At 40.3% G+C, this 17,651-nt stretch overlaps 1 protein-coding gene across 1 annotated transcript in view; it reads left to right on the top strand.

Moving 5' to 3' along the window:
* The window catches only part of TMEM245 (transmembrane protein 245), a 68,215-nt gene that overhangs the window by 37,944 nt on the left and 12,620 nt on the right, over positions 1–17,651 (top strand). The window contains exons 14-16 of the mRNA XM_016213729.2: positions 9,281–9,381; positions 10,736–10,910; positions 13,084–13,278. Of these exons, the coding sequence (XP_016069215.2) occupies positions 9,281–9,381; positions 10,736–10,910; positions 13,084–13,278 (471 nt within the window). The remainder of the gene's footprint in view (positions 1–9,280; positions 9,382–10,735; positions 10,911–13,083; positions 13,279–17,651) is intronic.

The following is a 17,651-nucleotide window of genomic DNA, read 5'->3' as shown; positions in this document are numbered from 1 at the left end:
CATCATTTCCAGTAGGGAGAGGCCTTTTAACTCATTAACACTTTACTATATTTTTACTTAAAAAAAAAAATTACTTTGTTTTGACAGTATTACAGATGTCTCTCATTTTCTCCCTTTTTGCCCCCTTCCACCCAACCTCCACCCCATCTCAGACCTTCCCCTACATTTTTACTTTTTATGAATAACTACTCATGTTAAATTCTCGTGTTATCTATTAGAGCTCCTTTTTCTAATAAGTTAGCCAGGTGGTTATAAGTTTCTCTTGAATCGTGAATCTCTGGCTGGCATTTCTGTTTCCACATACTTGTAAAAAATATCATTGCTTGGAATTGTAACAGGTCTTTTGCAGAAATCTTGATTTAACCCGACAATCCTGTCTGACTGAGCTTGGCTTATTTTTTCACTGTATTCATGTTACAGCTGGTTACATGATCTTTGGAAAACCCTCTTACATTTAAGTAGGATGATTGCTCCTCAAATATCTTCTCTCTGGAAACTGGTAGGTTTTCTCCCGTTTTCCTACTAGCAAGGCCTGGATAATGTCTTCGTCAGTATCTTGCTTCCTTGATTAGAAATCAGTTTTTTTTATTTTGAATTTTTTAAAAAACTTCTTATTTACTGTGGTGTCCTTGGGTATCCATGTGGACCCATCTATGCAGAGATTCCAAGTTGGGAGCTTCCAGGGTGAAGCTCTTTGTCAGAGAGAACTTACTGGCTTTAGCGCACCTGAGCCCATACGACTGTTGCTTGTCATCTGTATTGAGTGAGTGATGAAAACTCCAGCAATAGATTAACTTTAATTGATCTAAGTGACATCTGACTCAAAATTACCAAAAAGGAAAGCAACTGTCTATCTTTCCTGTAGAATAAAGCTATCAAATCAACCATCTCAAAGCCTGTCAGAGTCCTCTAGTCAGTGTGACTTAAGCCAAGCTTTACAGAAAAATATCTACCTTGTCCATAAAGAACTTCAAGAAATATACTTTATTTTCCTAAAGTAATCTTTATTAGCACTGACTCGTATTCTCACAAAAGCTTTTCTACCTTCAACTCTGTTTTCGAATTTTCTCTGGTTCTACTTTTTTTAGAGTGAATCACTCGCTGACCATCCTATGAATATTGGTCATTGAGCCACCTTTATTTTTTTCATGAAAACTAAGTTATCCTTTGTTTTAACCTTAATTCTTTAATGTCATGGTTGCTTGAAGTTGGTAAGCAGAGCTGTGATTTGCACCTGGGTCCAGCTGATTGAAAGCCATTATCTCTTGTATACCACGATACCTTCTTCCAGGAGAAGCCGGCTGGGGAGAAGATCATGAGTTAAATTTGTGGCTCTCTTAAGACTATTCAGATGGATACATGAAACTGATGGCTAACAATCCAGGTCTTGGGCTCAGGAGGGAATCTGAGATGAGAAGTATGTGGTCATCGACAGAGATACGAGGAAATCAGTGTCTTTCCACACATTAGATTTGCCTTATTGCCTTGGGTTTGCACACACTAATCATGCACTATAACAGTAGCCCATCTCTTGGTTCCAAAACCCATTCATTTTATCATCTTATTTCTAATACATAAAAAGAATTTTAACAATCCTTAGTATCAGAACTATAATCCTAATGGTTCTCAAAACTCAGGTTTTTGTGAGTCTGAAAATAATGGTACAGACTAGAGAGCTTATTATAGATAGCTTGGGCCATTTTTCTAACCACAGCTATATCAAGTTCTATAAATTAAAGGTTGTAGTTCAAGATGATTTTTAGCAGTCTAAGTGTTTTTTTGTCTATTTTTTTCCCCCAAGACTTCATAAAAATGTACAGGTTTTACAAAATGCCTCTGAAGAACATTCTTATATATGAGAACAGTGGGTTCTAGTTCTAAGAGCTCTTGTCAGACTTTTCATTCTAAAGGAATGTGTTCATGATGAAACATATCTCTTCATGGAGAAACATTTTAAGAGGAAAAGTATTATATAAATGATTATGAAAATACTATTTTAGTGTCTTGAGAGTATAGTTTAGCTTGGAAATTATCAGTGATATCAGGTTTTATAATAGAAGCATCAATCATTAGTCATCAATGATGTTGCAGTTAAACTGATCATTAAACTCACTTTATATGGTCCATTAATAAGTTAAAGGTAGAATTGGAATTGGGCGTTAATTGCATGACCAGACAATGAAAATGTCTTTGTTCTTCAAGCTTTGCCTTTTGAAAATGTGGTTACTTTATAATCACCGTCTCATTGAATTTTGGAACCTTAATTGTTATTTGTGATTCTGGATAAGTATCCTAAATTAAATACATTTGTGGTTGGGTTTTCATTTCATGAATTTTTGAGTCAGTGGCATGCATCCTTCATTCCCAAACCATGTTCCTCCCCTTAGAGCATGTTGTGTCCTGAATGTTTGCATCACACCCTTCTTCCCTGATGCTCCCATTCTGCTTGCTCTGGTGGAGATATTGCACATTACTAAGTTGCATGTTTCACGGCCTCAGTGCAATTTAGTGTGTGTGATATTTTCACATGAGTGCATGCACACGGGTATGGCTCTTGCTTGTGGGATCACAGCTTTTCAGTGCCAGTGGGTGGGAGTCCTGCTGATTAATTTGATGGGAGAATGAATGTCTGTATTGTGAGATTTTCATTTGGAAAGTGAACATGCTTCCCACCTCAATCCCCCAATTTTGGAGGATTAAAAGTATTTGGGTTTAAAAAAAGTCAGCATTGATCATTTAGTAAATCAGTATTTCCATTTTTTACTTGGAGCAAGTTAAATGTTCATTGGAAAGAAAGTCTCATGGATTTAAGGTTATATACAATATTTATTTAAATTAAAATGTATAAGGAAGTGTAACACTGTTAGAAAATGTATTTTCATTTATTTGAAGAGATATCTCTCCTAACACTGGAATAGAGAGACAGAATCTCTTATGAATAATTGGGAAATTAAATTAGGTAGAGTTCTTAAATAATAAATCAGTAAATATAATGCCTATTTAACCTACTTGGTTAATGGTCGGTTTAATAAACCTAGCCTTTTACTTCTTTAAGTTTCCAAGGAAAATGACCTTAAAAAACTTTGTCTTGTATTTAGTTTCTCATTGTGTTGCTTTAAAAATTGCTAAATTTGGAGACACATTGACTGGTTGCCTCCTGCGTGTGCCCCTACCAGGGCCGGGGATCGAGCCCGAAACCGAGGTCAGCCTGATCACCACTTGGAGCAAGAAAACCTGAATCACAGCCTAATGCTGGAGCTAGGGGATGGGTGACATCCAAGTGGAAGGAGAGCCCAGCGGGTATGGGAGAACAGGTTGCAACAGGTCCTGGCTACCACCCGAGGGAAGTGAAAACCTCGTGACATGAGCTCACAGAGAAACATAATGAATGTTCAGAGTTTAGCTGGAAAACCAACACAAGGTGAAGCACAATTAATTTAAAGTCAACAAAAGAAATTTGAAGCAGGAACAAAGGGTTACAAGGAAGAGGGTTGCAAGTTGTCGTTACAGTAAGAAACTCGAAGATGGAGTGAATGAATATAGCCCAAAAATGAGTGAGTAAGCTGGAGAAATATAACGGAATCCCCCCAGAAGACATCAAGTGTACTGAAAAAGAGCAAAATAAAAAAGAGACATTAAGAGAGAAGGAGGGAGGATGGGAGGAGCTTCAGAGGAAGAAGGTATAATAAATGGAGGAAAGAAAATATCTGAAGAAATAATGACTGAGAATGTCCTGTAATTAGAGAAAGCAGGAAGACCATAGAATGGAAGGAGTTAGAAAATATCAGTAGACTAGATAAGAAAAATCCACGCTTCATAATCTAGTACACTTGCAGACCATCGATGCCGAAGAGAAGATTGCTGGGGCAAAGGAACAAAACTCAAATTGATATTAGCTTTTCAGCATTCATATTATGTGAGACCAGACTAATACTTTCAACATGCTGAAGAAAAAATAAACAAATTTGAACCTAGAATGTTAAAAAAATAAATAATAAAAATTGCTAAATTTATTTTAATAGGCTTGTAATAGAACTAGTGTTGAGATACAAATGTTTGCTATTTGCTTATATAATTGAAACGACCCCTTGTTAATTTTTTAGTTAGCATTCAAGTAAGCATCCATGATAGCTAGGCATTGTCAAAGACACAAAACCATGTGTTAATGAGATAAAAATACAGAGTTAATGTTCCTGCTGCCAAGGTCTCCAGGTAATCTAGTGTGACACCACTGTTGTATGCTTCTGTGTGTGACCTATTTCCAGTGGGGACGGAAAGCTTCCATGTCAGTGCCTGCTCCCCATGCCCTTCAGCAGTGCTGTGAGTCTGTACGCGCACACAGGTCACCATTCCTCCCTGGAATGGGAAATCTAGTGTTCACCAGGTTTCTGTGCATTTTACTGGGCAGCTGGGTCTCTGGGTGGATGAACCAGGAAAGGGAAGGAGGTGTGACTTCTCAAGAGAGGTTAGGTAGAATCAAGGGAGCTGGGGGATACTTCTCCTAATTGGTAATGGCAGTCCTCCACTTATCCTAATTTTCACTTTCAGTGGTTTCAGTTACCTGTGATCAACTGTGGTCTGAAAATATTAAATGGAAAATTCTAGAAATAATCAATTCATAGGTTTTAAATTGTGTCGTTTTGTGGAGTGTGATGAAATCTCATGCTGTCTTGATTTGTCCTTCCTGGGATGTGAATCCTCTCTTTGTCCATCGTATCCATGCCGTATGTGCTCCTGCCATTAGTCACTTAGTAGCCTTAATGGTTTTCAGATTGGCTTTCGGGGTATGGCGGTGCTTGTGTTCAAGTCACCCTTAATTTACTTAATAATGGCCCCAACGCACAAGAGTAGTGATGCTGGCATTTTGGATATGCCAAAGGGAAGCGTTCCTTTAAGTGAAAGGGTTAGAGGGTTAGGATATAGGGGGGAGAAACCAGTATATGTAGAGTTCAGTACTATCCATGGTTTCAGGCAGCCACTGAGGGGCTTGGACACCCTGCGGATAAGGGGGCCTGCTGTAGGCTGTGACTCTGGAAGTTGGCCTGCCCCCCTCCCCCCACCAGTTCACCTCTTAAGGTGCAGCGTATTGCAGGGAGGGTCTAGTACTGATAGATGGTTCATAGCTATTGTTTCCTGGGGGAATGGCAGTCTGGTAGTCTTCCTATTTGACCTTTAGAAAGAAAAGAGGGCAGACCCCATGTAAGAAGAAAGTGTTAGGAGTGGGCAGAACTTTACTTTGGACTCTTTACCCCCCTTTTCTGTTGCCCCTCTTCCTGAGACGGGGGCTTCCTACTTGTCTGTCGTCGAGGGCCCTGTGTGTTCTGAGCGCAGAGAGCTTCCTGACTGGTTTACCCTCCTCCCCACTCCCGTTTTTACTTCAAATCTCATTCCCTTACAAGCAGGTTATGTGATCAGATCCTGAGTTGTGTGGCTGGTTTTCTCTCATTCAGTTTAGAAAAGTAACAAGAACAATCTTTCGGTCAGAAATGAGAGAGGGGGTAACTGAAGTGAAGCATTAGGAAACCTGTGAAACAGATCTCGTGTCAGCTTAGAGTTTATGAAGAATGAAGACGGGTTATAGAGGTTGAGAAGAATACAATTCTGACTAATCATTTGAAATCAGTTCAGGCCTCTGGTGCAGAGGAGTTAGAGATGTAGCTGTGTATATGAGCATGGACACGCACACCTCTGCTGCAGAGCAGTGTCAATACACAATAGCACTTATTAGGGAAAAGCTTAGAAGCAGACAGAGCTGATTGTGTATGAAGCTGGAACTTCTCTTCACAGAGAGAGGTGTAAGCTTAGCTGGGGCCTAACTGGGCTGGATGCACTATGGCTTGCCTTCCAGGAGGGGGAACCCTGCCCAGAACAGTCTGCCTATGGCACAGGGTGGGGAACATCTACATGCCCGTCTAACAGTGGAAGGTCTCTGAGGGAGGGTGTGGCCTGTAGAAAGGGTGAGCCTCCCGCTCAGTGGCTGGTATCAGTCTCTTCTTCCATTGAGCTCAGTCAGACCTGCCGAGTCAGCATAGCTGAGCTACCAAAGGAGGGAAGGAAAGGAGCCTCTGGAGTCTTCTGAATTTAATTCTTTCTCTTCAAAACCCTGGAGGTGTAGTTAGAGAACAACTGTTAATGTTTGAGAATCACTGAAGGGAGAGGTCCTGAGGACTGAGCACAGGTACTATTCAAAACAGAGGACTGAAGTAGAGGGTGGAGGAACACTATGTTACATACATATTTGACTGGTGAACTCGATGTAGGTTTTCTGTAAATTTTACAGTAGGTGCCTGATACATGGCTGTGAGCATTTACAAAGGGAAGGGTAATGCCCGATGGCACCATGCATTCTCCTAACAGTCATACATAACCACTTTTAGAAAAATACCACAGTCCTAGTTATTGTGAGTTTTCAAGGGATTTGATGAAGGGTATCATAATGTCTGCCTTGATGGCAAGAGGGGAAAATGCTCCCTGAATCTGATTTTCCAAAAAGTGTTGATTAATGGGTTGGTATCAGTGAGAAAATGACTTTTCATCTGTGTGATTGTAAGAATGCTCTTGCATTGATTAAACTAATGCTTTCTGGTAACTCGTTCAAACTGTACATTGTGCATGTCATTAGTTATATGCCACATAAAGTTTTGATTATGAGAGTAAATTATTCCTAGCAAATTTTGAATTTTAGATTCCTAAGAGATGAGTGATTGAATACTCGCTATTTTGGGTTATTGCTCATGTAGGCTAATGAGTACTTTTGCAGTTTAAAATAACTGATCCAAAACCTTGTGGTATGCCACTTGAATTTTCAGCATTGTCATACCCTGTACCTCTTTAGCATAAAGCAAAATTACTTCCAAAACCTGGAAGGAGAAAGAGAAACTCTGTGCATTGTTTTTAGCCTTATTATAATGCTAATTGGTAATAATGGCACAATTTTATAACAGCCCCAACTTAATTGAGTGCTTACTATGTACCAGGCACTAAGCTTAGCACTTTAATTGCATTGTTAATCTTCATAATAACACTATGAGGTGACTGCTGTTATTTCTATTTTACAATCAAGGAAAATGAGACTCAGAATTCATATGGTTTTCAACATCATGCCACAAACAAGTGACAGAACTGGAACTCCAGAGCAGTTGAAGGAGCCAGAGCTGTTCCAGGCCTCATGCCTCCCACTCCTTGTCGTTCCTGAACCCGTCTTGTCAGTTCTAGTTCCTTGGCGCCTCTCATTCGCTTACCTCGTGCCTTTCCAGTCCCCCTCGCTGCCCCTTTACTCCCCCCTGCTGTCTCTCCGTGTCCCGTAGGCGCTTGCCCTTGACCTCCAGGCTCGTCCCTTTTCCAGTCCACCCTCTGCCTTAACGTTTTTGCCAAGCTCTGGGTTACCTGCTGCCCATGTGACTTCACTGATTCCTGTTGGGTCCCCTCCGTCACCCAGGAAAGAGACCTCTGGTCAGAAAGCAAGCCAATCTGTTAAACTGGGAATGTAGTTCAGTTTTAAAAAAAGAAACGTTTGAGATGAGGGCGCGAGCTGTTTCAGGTGAAAAGGAAGGAATGGCCCGCTCAGAAGTGTTGGATTTGTGAGCTAGGTCACTCTGGTGGGCAGCCTCCCAAACCAGGCACCCATGGTGAGTTGATGAGAGCACCACTGCTGTATCTTCTGTGCTGTGACTCCCAGTTCTCGTAAAATCCTGTGTGGCTTTTCCTAGCGTTTGTCCTCAATCTCTGTGGTACTGGGTCTGTGGTTACTCCCTCCTCAGAGCTGCTTTCTCCCTTTGCCCCCGGGAGTGCTGCGCTCTCATGATTTTCTTCTTTCTCCAGAAGGGATTTCATTATTGCTTTGGCTGGTGTATCTTTGCCTGTGGGTCCCTTATGAGAACAGCCCATTGCCCATTGTCTCCAGGCTTTCCCCTGGGGATAGTTTATCCTTCCCTATGTCTAATCCCTTATAGTGCATCTCAGATCTCTCCTCTGTAAAGCCTTGTCTCTTATTTCCAGCTGCCTCATGGTACTTTCATCAGCCTCCTTTCTGTTGCCTGAACTAAACGTATTCCCTTTTCTTCGTGCCCCCTCCCTTTCTGGGCTTCTCCGTGTCGCCGAGACATTGCCATTCTCCCCCCCTGCCATTTTCCTTTTCCTCTGTCTCCTCTATTCAGTGACTGTTCAGCTCTTTTATGTTTCCTGTGGGCCATCTGCCTTCCTTTCCTTCTTTTTGATAGCACTTTAATCTCTGTCCTTATTGTCAGAAGTCACATGGCACCTTTGAGACATTCTTGACTGAAAGCTGCTGGTCAGGGAGACGAAGAAGGTTTCACGATTTGGGGCACCACTGTCACCAAATCCATGCCTCCAAACCCTATTTAATGGCTGAATCACTAGGTTCCAGAGTATGACGGTGCCCTTAGAGTCAACTTCTTGGGATACTTTGGGAAAGCTTGGTGTTTCCTTTTGTGTGTTCAGTGCCACCTTTGCTGCCACAGCCTTGGCTTTTTCCATCGCAGCTAGCTTTTCTCTCTTATGAGTATGTGAGCGCCTCTCCTGTGCCCTCCAGAATCCTGATTTTTATAACCTTGTGATACCTTGTGATAACTTGAGGTTTGCTGCCTTCGTGCTCTCTCTGAGCAGTGTCTTATTTCTCCTCCTGACACAGTACTATTTTAATAATTTTCCAGTTGCAAAGCACAAATGAAGTGCCTAAGATTGCAGATTTTTATGGCGTTCATTCCTTTAATCACCGAGCATGTGTGTCTGTTTTTACCCCCTGTATTTTCGTTTCTGATTTTATGTTGGAGTTAACACGTTCATTTGTTTTTTTCATAAATTCACTCCCAATGACCTGCATTCTTTGATAGTTAGCATTTGTGGAAGTTACTTTGTAGGCTTGGTTGACTAGTTGAAGAAATGTGGGGAAATTTTGTTAACAGGAGAAGACAGAGTGATAAGTACCAGTTATGTTATCCCTCACTGGCTCTTCCCAAAGGGGAGGGCTGGCCACAGCCTGGGTCTTAGAGTTTAACCGTATCCTCAGAGATATGATATTCACACTTAACTTTCTTTTCATCTGTTTTGGTGGTAAAAGTTCTCTAGAAGTGAAAGTTGATTAATTATTTCAGTGACGAGGTTATTTAAAGGTGTTTTATTCAACTTACTTTTTCCATTGGAAATTTTGAAGCCATTATCAGATTTGTAATGAAGTAGCCAGAAGCCTAGAGATAGTGATTTTTCTGAATCACAGTGCACGGTGTTTACTTACTTTCCCTTCTATCTTTGGGCATTCTAGAGGGGTGTTTGATGCTTCCCTCAAAATGGCTGGCTTCTATGGATTGTACACTTGGCTGACTCATACTATATTTGGCATCAATATTGTCTTCATACCATCAGGTAACAACTGTGTCATAACTTCCACTGTCTTCTATTTAATGAAAGTTAAGCCATTTTACATACATTGGGAAATGCTATCTTCCCCAAATTTAAAATGCTAAATTTTGAGATCTAATCTAGTCCAAATTAGGAGCAGAAGTATAATTTGTAATGTTTGTTTATTGCTGTATCCCCAGTAGCTAGAACAATACCCAGCACAAAGAAAGCACTGCATAATATTTGTTGGATGAATGGATGTCCTATCACTAAGCACAACACCTAGTAGCACAGAATTGGCATTCAATAAACGTTTGAATCCAACTGTTTGTCAGGGAACAATAGTTGGTCAAGTAGCTTTGTCCCATGAAGGAGACTGTCCCATGGGCAAGATGAATGCTTCTGAGGGCCTATCAACTGTCCCCACACCTCTTGAGGTCTGTTCTGATAATACCCGCATTCCATAAGCCCCAGGATGGCTTATTCACCATTTTTACTTTTCCTCTGAGTTATCTCTGCTCCTCTCCTTCCACTCTTTCTGCCTGTTTCTGTGGCTGCTTGTCTTCCTAAATATCTCTGCCTTCCACATTTACCTCTACCACCATTTTTCCCTCTTTGGTCTGTGCTCCCTTCCTTCTTTACATTCCTAGGCTCATTCAAGTTGTTTCCTACTTTGTTGTCCACGAAGCCACCTCTGACATGCGAGCACCTTGAGAAGCACAGGGAGGTTGTTTTGTGACAGCCCTGTGAGGCAGGCAGGGTAGGTGATGGTTGTATAGATGAGAAACCAACGTTTTAAGGTCACAGACCTGGTGAATGGTTAGGACCAGAATGGAATCCATGTCTGCTTGACTCTTAGCCAGGAGAGCCCAGATCTCTGTCAAATGCTTTAACGTTCTAGAAGGGGAGAAGCTTGAGTAAGGTCTTTCGGCAAGCTGGGTTTTTTGTTATTTTTAAATTACATTTCATTTTTTCTTAGAAAGAATTACAGGAAAAGATATATACTCATATCTGAGCTGTAGGAAACTAATTTCTGATTTGGCTTTGGACTCAGTACAAATTTTGACCAATGTTCTATAGTTACATTATAGGACTGTATATTAACTAACCAACAAAAGTTTAGTTGCTGAAGAATAGATTCATAAAGTAGACACACGCTTTAGAAAGATTTTCAGTATCACGTTTTAAGATATTGGACCTTCATTTGACTAGCAAAGCCAGTTAATCAAGGGCATAACATTCCCTGAAAATGTGAGTTGGTATTTAACTTGTTTTGGTGGAAATTTTTAAGTAGGAGGAGCTAGTGCTTAGGTTCTGCTGTTTTGTTACTGTTTTGGTGGTGACGTTCAGTTGTATTTCTTAATTAATCTTTTACTAGCTTTAGCAGCAATCCTTGGAGCAGTGCCATTTCTGGGGACGTACTGGGCAGCAGTACCTGCAGTTCTAGACCTGTGGCTCACACAAGGCTTAGGATGCAAAGCCGTTTTACTGTTGGTTTTTCATCTCCTGCCAACATACTTTGTAGACACTGCCATCTATTCTGATATCTCAGGGTAAGTATCCATAGAACTTCCAGTGAATCATGTCCAGGGATTTTTAAAGGAGAGTGTTTTTTTTTTCAGAGATGGGAAAAAGGATAGGTGGTAGGAGTTTTTAGTGAAGTAGCCTTCTGTGATCCCACTGATATAATAAAAATTTAATTTACTATAATTAATATTGTTTGCAAGGTATTTTGGTACTATATAATTTGTAATATATGAGACCCTGGGTTAAAACAAAATTGTGAATAATCATATGATTTAGTGACATTTCACCTAGGAAAGAAATATTACTAGATGTATGTAAAATATTCAAAGTAACGAGTTGGTGATTATTTTCAGAATCTTTTTGCTTTTAGAGAAAAACATTATTAACTTGTATGTCTGGCTGTTTCCATGTAAAACCAAATCTCATCAAGCTAATATCTGACAAACAGAGCTCTTTTACTTAAGATATTACATAGTTTGGTTCCTCGATGAGTACGGGTTAAATTTAAGGCAGAAGCCAAACTTTGGCCATATAATAACAACAGCAAGGTTTTGATACTTCTTTTAGAAATTGCAATAAATAAATCAAGCCAGTTCTCACTTACTTACACATATTCAGATTCACATGCTTATTAAAATCTAGGATGTAACCAGATGTTGAATTTTGATCAGCTGATTCTCAAATTCAGGATATGACCTATTGAAGTTGTCATAATAGTGAATGTATAAGTTTTCTTTCAGTAAATCCATCACAATAAGGGTAGATGGAGTCCAAGTTTATAGAAAGAGCACACTTAAATTATATAAGGACAAATTATATGCCACATGTTTTTTCTCTGGTAAGTTAAAGTAGAAAACAAATGATGTAGAACTAACTACTCTGAAGTCCCAGAGGTCAGGAGCAACAAGAAACTCCATAAGCCTTATAGGAGCTCTTATGCCTAAAACTTGAGGGAGAAGATCAAAGATAAGAGAACATCAGAGTGTGGTTTCCTAGTGCTTAACAGTTGAAATTTAAACAGTAGGAATAGGTACACAGTTTATAGCTAAGTGCTTTCATTTTTTTAAACTTGACTGCACATTTTATATTAAGGTAAAATTTAAGATTTATATGCAATTTTTTTCTTAATAATAAAATAATACCTTATTTAACCAGCATCATTAGAACATGAAAGTTTTTGCATAAATTGTTTCATTTTTTAATAAATTAAGCTTTTTCTTTTTTTTAAAAGCTCTCGACATTTTTTAAGCAGTAAGCATTTTTGACAGAAACTTTATTTAAATGTATCATTTATTGACATAGCACACATGGGGCACTGTCCTGTATCCATTTTTGGAATAAGGAAGACAAATAAATTATGAATATAATGTACTGGTTTTCTGAAGACTGGCTTACCTTAAATGTTACTTATTGAACTATAGTATAATATAAAACATCCTTAAGGGTATATAGTTATTTCCCCCTCACTAAATTGTTGTAGTCATGTGTTTTTAAAAACTAGAAACAAATAGAACATACCTTTTTTTCCAGTTCCCCTTAGGTCAGTGGCCCTTGTTATCATTATCATTGTGGTGCTATAATCTTATCTTATTTCTTTCCAGTTATGTAAGTGATACTGTGATAAGATGGAGGGCAATTATGACTCCTGTGAAATAAAAATCTTGGGTTTTGTGGTAGATATTTTCCTCATGAAGCCTTTTATCACTACCTACTTTAAAAATTATATTTTGGGGGATTGCCGGAAGTCTAACCTGTGAGTAACAGGGATGCTATTGTATTGTCATCTTTTAAAAAGCATAATTAATTAATTATATGTGAAATTGGGCTCACTTAATTATTCTTGATGGTGGTAAACCTAACAGGTGACTGATATAATTAATCCTAAATTGATATTAATCCACTTCAGGCAGCCACGTAATGGGTGCAAGGTACCTGTTAACATTACTGACATCATTCCTTCAGTTGCTGAATCTATATAAAAGGCAAATGTCAGACATGCTATGCAGGCAAGAAAATTCTTGCATCTCAATATATAATGTTCAGTTATCTACATTGAGATAATCTGAAGGGAGCTGATAATCTAGTCAAAAGCCTGGTGTATTGGAGAATGAACATTGTGTTAGAGAATGTATTTCAGATTTACCCCAGGGTTTGTGTTTGCTAAAAGTCATGAGCTAATCTGTGTGTTCTTTATTCCAGAGGTGGCCATCCTTACTTGACAGGCTTGGCTGTGGCTGGTGGAGCATACTACCTGGGCCTGGAAGGAGCAATCATTGGGCCCATACTTCTCTGCACACTTGTGGTCGCTTCCAACATCTATAGTGCCATGCTAGTGAGTCCCACGAATTCAGTGCCCATGGCCAACCAGACCCCATGGCCTGCTCAGAATCAGCGGTGAGTTAAAGCAGAGTGATCTCTGCCTTCTTGACATGAGTGGTCTATCAAAATACAGGTGTTGCCCGGCTGGGCGTGGCTCAGAGGTTGAGTGTCGACCTAGGATCCAGGTGATCGGGGTTCGATTCCCAGTCAGGGCACATGCCCGGGTTGCGGGCTAGGCAGCCAATCAGCGACTCTCTCATCATTGATGTTTCTATCTCTCTCTCTCCCTTCCTCTCTCTGAAATCAATAAAGATATATTAAAAAAATAAAAAATAAATAAATAAATAAAATGTCTTTGGAAAAAAAAAAAATACAGGTGTTTCAGCACCTACACTCTGCTAAAGATTGTAGTAGACACTGGGTAAAGAGAAATCATTGGGTTTTGTATACCAGGAACATTTGAAAACTAAGTTGGGTCAGAATTGTTAATGTCATGAATGACCAAAAATAAATGAAAAATATAGACTGTTTTGAAACATGGTATACCAGATTAGAGACTCAAAACATAGGATCATCAAATGCAATACATGAATATGTGATAGGAAAGCATGCATGGGGGGTCAACTTGGGGGGCCATGCATGTCTGAAGAGGCTTTTCCTGAAGTCATAATTGATAGCTTGTGTGAGTAGAGAATTCTATGTTTAAAATTTTTTCACTTTAGGTTTTTATTTCTTCATTGTCTTCTAGCTCCCACAGTTGTTAAAAGTCTGAAGCCATTCTGATTCCTGATTCTTTGTAATTTAACTGTTTGAAAACCCACGGGACCTTCTTCTTTTGTTATTTTATCTATTTTTTGTTGTTCTGCTTGGCACTTTTATGCAGTGCCTTTGTGACCATTAAAACTGGGAATTTATGTTCTGCAGTTCTGAACTTGTTCTTGAATTATTTCATTGATGATTTTTGTTTTCCCCCTATCAAAGACTTCTTTTAATTCTGACTCTCATACATTGGTCATGTCATTTTCTTTGCTCTTCTTCTATGTCTATCTTTTTAGCCCCATTTTCTGGGTGATTTCTCCTACTTTATCTTCTAAAACCTCCATAGAGGTTTCCATATCTGCTGTCATATTTTTTTCAGTCTGGTTTATTGAGGTATTATTTATATAAGTAAAGTTTACCTACTTTAGTATACAAGTCTATATCAGTTTTCTATAATCCATAGCAAATTACCACTTAGTGGCTTAAAGCAATATGCATTTATTTTATTAATCTCCATGGGTCAGGAGTCCAGGCACAATTCAGCTGGGTCTTCTGCTCTGGATCTGACAAGGCCGTGGTCAAGGTATCAGCTGAAGCGGGGGATTTTATGTGTGGATTGGGGTCCTCTCCCAAGCTTGCATATTATTGGCAGAATTCATTTCCTTGCAGTTGTACAACTGAGGCTTGTAGCTCCTGGAGGCCATTGTAGGCTCTTCATACACATCTGTTTGCTTCTTTAAGGCCAGCTGGCGAGTATTTTTCTGACTTCTCTCTGCTAAAACCCTTTATTAAACGGCTCACCTTATTAAGCCTGGCCCACCCAGCATACTTTTCTTTTGATTAAAGTCAACTGATTAGAGACCTTAATCATATCTGTAAAATCCCTTCATTTTTATAATATTAACACAACATAATCATGATTTCAGAGATCAGATATTTTTGGCTCATGTTAAGAGTGAGACACTCAGGGGCTGTAGATGAGTTGAGTTATGTGTGTTACCACAATATAATCTGGCAGGCTCATTGTCTTGTGAAACTTTCGATGTCAGTGCTTTTTGGTCCCCCTTTTGGGCTAACAAATTCCTCAGAGAAAGATCTTCTAATCTCCTGCCTAGAGGTTGATGGTGTGGCTGCCAACATTCTGGAAGCGGAGAGGGGGAAAGGGACTGGACAGTGTTCAAAACATAAACATTCACTAAATTACCCACTGTCAGTATGTATTCCCAACCCCATCTCTGCCTGGTATTCCCTAGTCCAGAGACTTTTTTTTTACCTTCTCCAGTGGGGAAAGAACTCTAGTTTTCTGCCAATGATAGGAGCAGTTGCTTGGCTGGAGGGAGGGAGGTGAGGATATTGGAGCTATGGCTCTTACTGCTTTATAAGCAGACTTTAAAGTGATCCTTTTGCGTTTAGCCCCACCTTCAACCACACTTCCTGAGTTACTTGTTGTCACCAATTCCTAAGCCTCACCAGGGATTTTGCTGAATAAATCAGATTATTTCTTGGCTTTTTCCACTACTAGCTTAGGATTCTGCCTTTTAGGGTACACTGGGACATTGCAGTTGTCCATCTACTTTCCACCTTCTAAAAGTTTGTTGCTCTTACCTCTTATCTTCTCTTGTGTTTTCCTTTTCTTAGGTAGATTTATACCTTTTTAAAAATTTGTTTAATGGCATTCTAATGGGTTTTCGAGAGGGTCTGAAAGAAGTATGTGTTCAGTACACCCCTCTTTAGTGGAAAGTCTAAATGACATATTAAATAGTAATAAACACAACCACTGGTGACATTTATTGGGAATGTGTGCCAAGCTCTGTGATAAAACTTTACACGCATTATCTTATTTTACTTAATCCAGTATTTTCATGAGATTAGAAACAGTTGTTTTCCATGTGTTTTTTTAAAAATGTTTTCATTGATTTTTTTAGAGAGAGGAAGAGGGAGAGAAAGAGAGAAACACTGATGTGAGAGAGAAGTATTGATCATCTGCCTCCTGCACGCCCCCTTCTGGGGTCTACCCCACAAACCTGGCATGTGCCCTGATGGGGAATCTAACAGGTAACCTTTTGGTGCATGGGATGACCCTCAACCAACTGCGCCAAGCCAGCCACGGTGTTTTCCATGTTTTATAGATGAAGAAATGAAGGCTTAGAGAGGATAATTTTCTGGTAGTCACATAGCCTGAAAAACAGGTGAGCTGGTCTGGTGTGTTTCAGCTAAAGATCTTTCTTTTCCGTCATGAACCATCTCTTCCCTTCCACAAGAAAAAACATTCTTCTCTCCTTCCTTCATCAGTAAACGTTACCCTCCATTTACATGTGCCATGTGTAGTAATCCTTATTACTTCCCATCTTCTCATTCACCATCTTCACCTCAAATCTGCCCTTGCCTCTGTCTCAGTGCCACCCCCTGGCCTAAGCCAGGCCCACCTACTAGGTTTCTCACCTGGACTGCCCTGGTCATCTTCGTCTCCTACCTACTCTCTGAACCTCCACTCTTTCTGTTCTCCAGTCCACCCTCCATACCGCTGATGTGTTCTTTTCAAACTAGAGTTGTTATTGGCGAGGTGCCCTCTGTATCCCCACCTGTTGCTGGTGGAAGTGGAGTTCCTAGGGTGCCATGGGGAAGAGAATTTACTGAGGCCCCCACCGGAGAATGGGTGATATTTATTTGTGTGGAATTAAACCCCTGGGTTTCTAAGGTCCCATTTCCCTCCATCCCGCCCTGGAAAAAGTTTAATTTTGTTTTCAGCAAGGCTAAGATTAAATCCACTACCCAGAGTTTCTGCTTCATATCAAAGCACAGTCCAGTCTAGCATCTGGCTAGCTTAGCTTGTGTTCCCAGCTGCATGTGGGATCTGCATGGCCACGGGCCATGTGGCTGCCAAGGCCACATGGTGAGTTAGCCCCTGGGTGAGTGCAGGTCACGGAGCAAGTGAATGCAAGGGAGCTAGGAGCAGAGCAAGAGAGTGAGAACTGTTTGTCTTGGGGTTATAACCAGAAGCTTAACCAGTTAACCCTTTTGGATTTTATGCAATTGCAGTGGCTCTGCCCCTGTAGCCAGTTATCTTTCCCCAGGCTAGACCGACAGTCAGGCACCTTCCCTGTGTCACCCTGACTTCACTACGCATGCGCCCGTCTCCCCCTTTGGTCCCTTTCCCCCAGGATCTGCAGGGAATGGACCGGTGGCTCCCAGGGGAGCGTGAAGTTGCAGCTTCCTGGTGAAGCTGCCCAGGTGACCATATATATGATGTCTGGCCTCCCCTTTGCTATTACTAACTAACTAGTTACGATGGTAACAGAGGTACATACGATTATGATACTTTTACCAAAATGGCCTCCCATTGGTTTTAGGAGGATGATGAAAATCCTTGACATGGCTAATAAGGCCCTACATGATCTGACCTCTGCCTGTCTCACTAAAGCTGAAACATTTTCCCCATGCTTTCTGAGCTGCAGCCATACTGGCTTCCCATCAGGCCTCAGATACCCCAGGATCCACTCAAACTCTGTGCCTTTATACATGCTGCTTTCTCTATTTGGGCAGACTCTTCCCCTCCACCCAGTTCTCCTTGCATAATTAACTCCTAGTCAGTCTTTAGATCTCAACTCAAATGTCAGTTCATCAGAGAAGCCTTCCCTACTCCTAAGATTAGGTTACATCTTTCCTGCTAGTTTAATGCTCTTACAGAT

The sequence above is a fragment of the Miniopterus natalensis genome, chromosome 12, assembly GCF_054644295.1.
Source record: "Miniopterus natalensis isolate mMinNat1 chromosome 12, mMinNat1.hap1, whole genome shotgun sequence".
Taxonomy (NCBI): Eukaryota; Metazoa; Chordata; class Mammalia; order Chiroptera; family Miniopteridae; genus Miniopterus; species Miniopterus natalensis.
The sequence above is the reverse complement of the archived record's forward strand: the minus strand, read 5'-3'. Positions and strand labels throughout refer to the sequence as shown.